The sequence below is a fragment of the Alligator mississippiensis genome, chromosome 13 (genome assembly GCF_030867095.1).
Source record: "Alligator mississippiensis isolate rAllMis1 chromosome 13, rAllMis1, whole genome shotgun sequence".
Classification (NCBI taxonomy): Eukaryota; Metazoa; Chordata; order Crocodylia; family Alligatoridae; genus Alligator; species Alligator mississippiensis.
Window position 1 is genome coordinate 4,736,508 of NC_081836.1, and position 6,000 is coordinate 4,742,507.

A 6,000-nucleotide genomic window follows, 5' to 3' on the forward strand; every position below is an offset into this window, starting at 1 on the left:
TCCAGGTGAAAAAAAAAAGTAGAAAAAAATGTTTCAATAGTTGCGTGTGCCCTTTGTACTAAAACAGCGGGGCCAGAAAAAGAAAATGACAGTAGCTCTACCCAGAACATCTCTTAATTAAAAGATACCCCTGGAAATTTTTGCCGATTTCTGCTTCAGACTTTGCTCCTGTTTTGATTTAAAAAAAAACAACAAAACACAATACAAATATTCTGTTGACTATAAAATATAAACTGAAGGATAGAATATCGGGCATTTATCTGTCACAGTAAGCTGCCATAAATAACACTGTTAAAAAAAAAATGAATTTTGAGAGATGGAAGAAAGGGCAAATGTAGCAATTTAGAGTACCAGCTTTGTTGTGCCAAAGTTTTCCTTAAGGCAGCAGAACTGTAAAACCTCATGTAAAAGAGAATCATCATTGATGGCCATCACATTTTGTGAACTACCTTTACCTCCCTCTTTCTTCCCAAGACATCTCTTGATCTGGCCACTGCTTTTCAGCTTTTGAGTACATCATGGCTTCCATATTCACTCTGAAGAAAGCTTCATTGTTACTTTTTTTTTTTTTTTTTTAAAACACCATTAAACATCATATATGTAACTACATGCTTGCAAGGATTTCAGGAAGACAAAAAGATAGTTTCAAGATGCAGTTGTGTTAATCAAGATCCCCACCGATCCAATCTCAATTTATTGCAGATAATCAATAGGGGCTTATCTGTTTGTCACCAAGATTCAGAAGTCTTATAGGAATTGGTTCCTCAGTGCAGAAACTTTATGGCTACTGTAAAATTAAATAAAGTAGTATTTGCGTACCTTTGTGTACAATTAAAACAATGATTTAGTAGTATTTGTTCTACCCTCCAGTAGGGTTTACAACTTAAGGAATGCAACTGCCTGTCAGGTACAGTGGTACCAGAGTGCTTATCAACCAGAAATGTACTTTAAGGCAGTGCATATTTAGCCTTAGCAACTCTTTTTTGGAATTGTTCCTGTCTGAAGATTTAATCTTATTTGCTTTGTTGGAGAGGAAGATCCCCAAAGCTTTGCAACCTTGTGATGCCTTCACAATCTCTCCTTGAGAAGTTCCAGAAATAAAGAAGTCCATGAAGTATCTGCATGTTATCACTGTAAATCCCCTCCCCGTGTACTATCACCTACCTAAGCTGTAGTCTGTGGACTGGACTTAAGTTGTTTTTGGGGGGGTTTTTTGGGTTTTTTTAACAATAAATAACAGGTTAGCCACATCACAACAGATAGCCCAGTCAACTGAATAGCTGCACGGTAATTCTACTCTGAAGATTAATTGATAAATAAAGCTGCCATATTTTACTTTTGAATCTGAGAAGTTATATTTAGCACCCAGCCACTACTTTCAAGTCACAAAAAGGTAATTAGCCGTGTTAGTCTTTACGATGCCACCCTGCCCTACTTTCAAGAGGAAAAAAGGCTGAGTTTGTGCCCTGCACGAGCAAGAGATCTCTACTTTAACCATGGGTCTAGTGTGCATCCCACATTAAAAATACATTCAATCCTACTTTCAGCACCATTTCCTATTCTGTATATCAGGTGGCAGCTTACTGGCCAGCCAGATAAGGCTAGTTTAGATCAGACTATTTCTACTCTCCTGCTCTAAATACTTACTTCTTGACCCAGGAGGAAAACAGAATCTAAGATGATGCAATACACATCTAGCAGCCATGGTCATTTCAATGCCTCTAAGCATAAATATTAGTTCTTTTCCTTTAATGAAGCTGCCATTTGCTAAAATAATGTAGAGAACCCATACAACAACTTGCTGTCTCAACATTATGAGAAGACAACAGAATTTTGCCTTTTGAGAGGTTACAAAGAGGAAAGACTGCATATGCACAGTGCGCGCAAGTTCATAGCGAGTGTCCAGTCAGCATCTTCTATGTTGGCGGAGTTGAGGCTGAAAACGCACAGAGTCTTGTGGAAAGAATTAAGCCTTGTGCCTACCTTAGTATTGGGGCCAGAGCAAAAAAAGCAAAGCTTGCATTCTTCCCCCAGAAACCCCTCCGCAGGGCCAATACAATCATTAAAGGGGCATTCACCAGATTGTGTATAAACCCCAAGCCTGGTTTTAAAAAAACCCAAGTCTATTAAAAACATTAAAGGGAAGTAAACAATCAGTAAAGGGGAAAACACTTCAATGCATTTCAGTGTGTTAAAAACCATTAAAGGGCAGTCTGGGAAGTAAACAATTCCTGCAGAAACAAACGCGAAGGCTGAAATACTGTGCACAAGAACAAAACAACTGACATCTGGCCTGAACTGCAAGAAAACTATAACTTATTTCCTAAAGTACACAAAGCATACTTGACAATCTTCTCCAAAGAGCATGTCGCACACAATCTAAATATGACCAGTGAAGGCCATAAACAGACATCAAGAGGGAGTAAGCACCACTGTTACTAAGTAACAGATACAAGGATCATGAAAGAAACATGGCAAATGTAACATTAACTTCTATTTTCGGTTTTCAGTCCGATTACAGCTTTTTAAGCTGGTCTTTCTGTAGCAGGGTGAGGGCATCCAGTGGGAGGCAGGGTGTTAACTCTAACAGCGGACACTCTTAGTGATGGTTGTACAATGAGTTGCACTTCATCCAATTTAGAAACCAATAAATTCAAGCAGTCCAAGCCTCTACTAGCTATTCATTGATGCCAACTTAAAGGTGCTTGTGTCACAGTAAAACTCCACAGGCAGAACAAGCTGCACACCAAACCAATCGCTAAAAGCAGTCCAAGACCACCTCTAAACCACTTCTTCCGGAGGAAAGATCATTATCCATCAAGAAGAGGAAGTAGCCCTAGATACAGATGGCATAACCCACATCCTAGGCGTAGCTTTCTTAGATGAAACATCACTAAACATTAAGTTCTTCCCAAGTGTCACTGCTCCATCTCCTTGGTATCAAGCATGCAAACAAAACAACCCAACGGCGTGACGCTGTCTACTGTAGCGCACACAGACACAGGCCAGATGCCCCTCACATGTTGAGGTCTACACCCTGGCCACCAAACTAAGCTGCAAATTTTCTACATCTCAGTGGTAGGAAGACATTATATAACCAGGCAATAGTTTCTTAGTAGACAAAGGAGCCACAAGCATACCGAGTCAAATTGGTTGGTAGTTGAGGACAACAGATGGTACTGGAAAACTCACTTCCAGATGTGGGGGCTTACAGAAACATCACCTTCTCCAAACCGGAGAGCCTTTCAAGCAGTTTTTAACATGAAATTTCATGCCGAGTCCCCCACCCCCATTCCCAACAGTGCTACTGAAAGCCATCTGAACGTTAGATGGGGGGTTTCCTGAAGCAGTTTCTGTTCTCAAACAGATTTTTTTCATGGGTCCTAGGCCAAGATGCAAGGAAAGTCCTGTTTTAATGTTGCATCTATCAAGTTTTACTGCTTTGCCAATCTGAGCTGTTTCAAAGCTAGATGGAAAATGAAGCAACATTTATGCAGGCCTTTCTTCTTTCATACAATCCTGTATCTGACCCTGTTCTATAAAAGAACTGCACCCATATATTTAGATACGCAGATAAATGTAGACAGTTCCAGATGACACTTTGGTCCCAACCCTAGAGTAACCCCTGAAGATATTAGTACCCACATATCACATGCCTCCCAATTTAACTAGTCTGATACAGCTCCTCCACGAAAACTTTTTCAGACCAACCAATTTGCAAGGATATCGCCGGCCGTGTGACAGACGAGGAGCTTGGAAAGGACACAGTGCAGCGCTGCTGTGCCGGACAAAAGCAATCAGGCCGTGCGGTAGGCCACATGGCCAAGTCATTCTGGATCGCACAAAAGGTAGGTCTGAATGCCTTCGCCGAGCAAGTCGCAGCGACACCCCCTCTCCACCACAATCTAACAGCGGGTGATGAGCCCAGGACGGCCAACTCTTCAGGCACTGCAGAAGAAACCCTGCAGAATCCCGGCCGACCTCTTTCGCTGCCTTCCCACCCCCACCGCAAACCCGATACCTCCGGAGAGTGTGCACGCATCAGGCAATCAGGTCCACGCAGACAAACTCGGTTGCCTCTAAAGGCTTCCCCTGCCCCATCAGAGCCGAACCGCTGCTTTCCCCCCCCCCGCCCCGAAGCTGCGGGCTCTGAATACGGCCAAGGCTTTGTCTGGAGGCCAAGCTTCCCCTGCAGTGCTCGCTGCCCGAAGATTGCAGCGCTGAGCTCATGCTCAGACAGGCTAGCAAACGAACCCGGCTTAGATTGGGGGGGGGGAGGGCAGGTATAAAAAAAAACAAAAACAACTTATCTAAGGGGGAGGATGTTTCCTTCCTCCACCATTTCAACCCATTTCGAGCCTAACGGCTCCTCCGATGCAGGGCCGAGCTGGGCCTTGCCAGGCTGGGGTGGATGCCAGGCAAGCCTGGGGTGCGCAGGGAACCACGTACCTGACCGGGACCGAGCATCCCTGGGGCTGCTTTCCTCGCCCTGCTTCACCCCAGAGCACCCCCCGTCCCGGGCTCCCTTGTTGCCATGCCTCCGGAGAAATATATCCGAAGAAATGCATCCGAAGAAATCCTCCCCCCACCCCAAGGGGGGGGGGGGTTGCATTTTCCGTCCCCCCAGCTTTTTTTTTGGCACTCACCTCCTCTTGTACTCGTCCCGCTCGCGCTTGACTTTGGCCAGCACGTTGTAGAGGGCGCGGATCTCGGGCGTGATGGTGTCGATCTGCACCCCCACGCCGTCCGGGTGCACCCAGGACACGCCGGGCCCCTGCAGCGTCTCCAGGCCGCCGCCGCCCGTGCGCCGCACCTGCGTGTAGCTCCAGATGGTGCCGGGCAGGCGGCTGTAGGGCGGCTGCAGGGCGGCGGCGGAGGCAGGCGGCTGCGGCGGGGCGGCGGGCGGCGGCTGCGGGGCGGCGGCGGCGGCCCCGGCCCCGGCCCCGTCGGTCTGCACGGCCTGGTCGCGGGAGAAGGTCTTGTAGCGCAGGCGGCGGTCGCGCTCGCTCTGCTGCGCCTCCAGCTGCTTCTCCAGCAGGCGGTTGCGCCGCTCCAGCTCGTGCACCTTGGCTAGGAAGCAGCGGAACCGCACGTTCAGCCCCTTCAGCAGGTGGATGTTGGAGCCCAGGTCGTTGCGCAGCGCCGTGGTCACCGGCGGCGGCGCCCCGGCAGACCCCGGCCCCGGCCCCGGCCCCGGCCCCGGCCCCGGGCCCCCCGCGCCGCCCGGGCCCAGCGGGCCGCCCGCCGTGAAGGCGCGAGCCATCTCGCCGAACAGCAGCGAGTTCATCATTGCTGGGCCCCCGCAGCGGCCTCCTGCCGCAGCCCCGACTGCTGCGACCGCGACTGCCGCTGCCGCAGCCCGCGCCGCTGCCCAGGCACTGAGCGCCGGCCGGCGCGGGGCGGGGCTGCGCCCGCCGGGCCCCGCCCCCGCGCTGTAGCCACGCCCCTCCGACCGCCCCTCTGCTTCAGCGCAGCGCCCAGGCTCCGCCCCTCGGCATAGCCACGCCCCTCTAACCGCTTCAGCACTGCGACGAAGCGCCGCCCCTCGGTATAGCCACGCCCCTCTAACCGCTTCATCGTGGAGACAAACCCCGCCCCCTCGGCATACCCACGCCCCTCTAGCCTCTTCAGAGTAGAGACGAAATGCCTCCCCATCGGGATAGCCACGCCCCTCAACCTGCCCCCTCCTCTTCAGAGCCCGCCCCTCGGCATAGCCACGCCCCTCTAACGGCTTCGGGGCCGCGACGAAGCCCCGCCCCCTCGTCATAGCCACGCCCCCTGCTCGTCCTCTCCACTTCAACGCCGCGACGAAGCCCCGCCCCCTAAAAGCGGCGACTGGTCCCCCGTACTGCCGTCTCCTCCGGGAGGCCCCGCCCCCTGGGTGACCGTTAACGGTTGCCCTGAGGAGAGAGGTGTGCTCTCCTCAGCGCCCTGACTGTGCTTGCACCACTGCAGCCTCCCTCAGGACTGAGGGCGGCCCTGTGCAGAGAAACATCCCAA

General features: G+C 50.6%; 1 protein-coding gene across 1 annotated transcript in view; it reads right to left on the reverse strand.

Moving 5' to 3' along the window:
- Positions 1-5,365, reverse strand: part of IFFO2 (intermediate filament family orphan 2) — a 57,079-nt gene extending 51,714 nt beyond the window's left edge. The window contains exon 1 of the mRNA XM_019500048.2: positions 4,647-5,365. Within this exon, the coding sequence (XP_019355593.2) occupies positions 4,647-5,290 (644 nt within the window). The 5' untranslated portion in view covers positions 5,291-5,365. The remainder of the gene's footprint in view (positions 1-4,646) is intronic.
- Between the last annotated feature and the right edge of the window lie 635 nt (positions 5,366-6,000).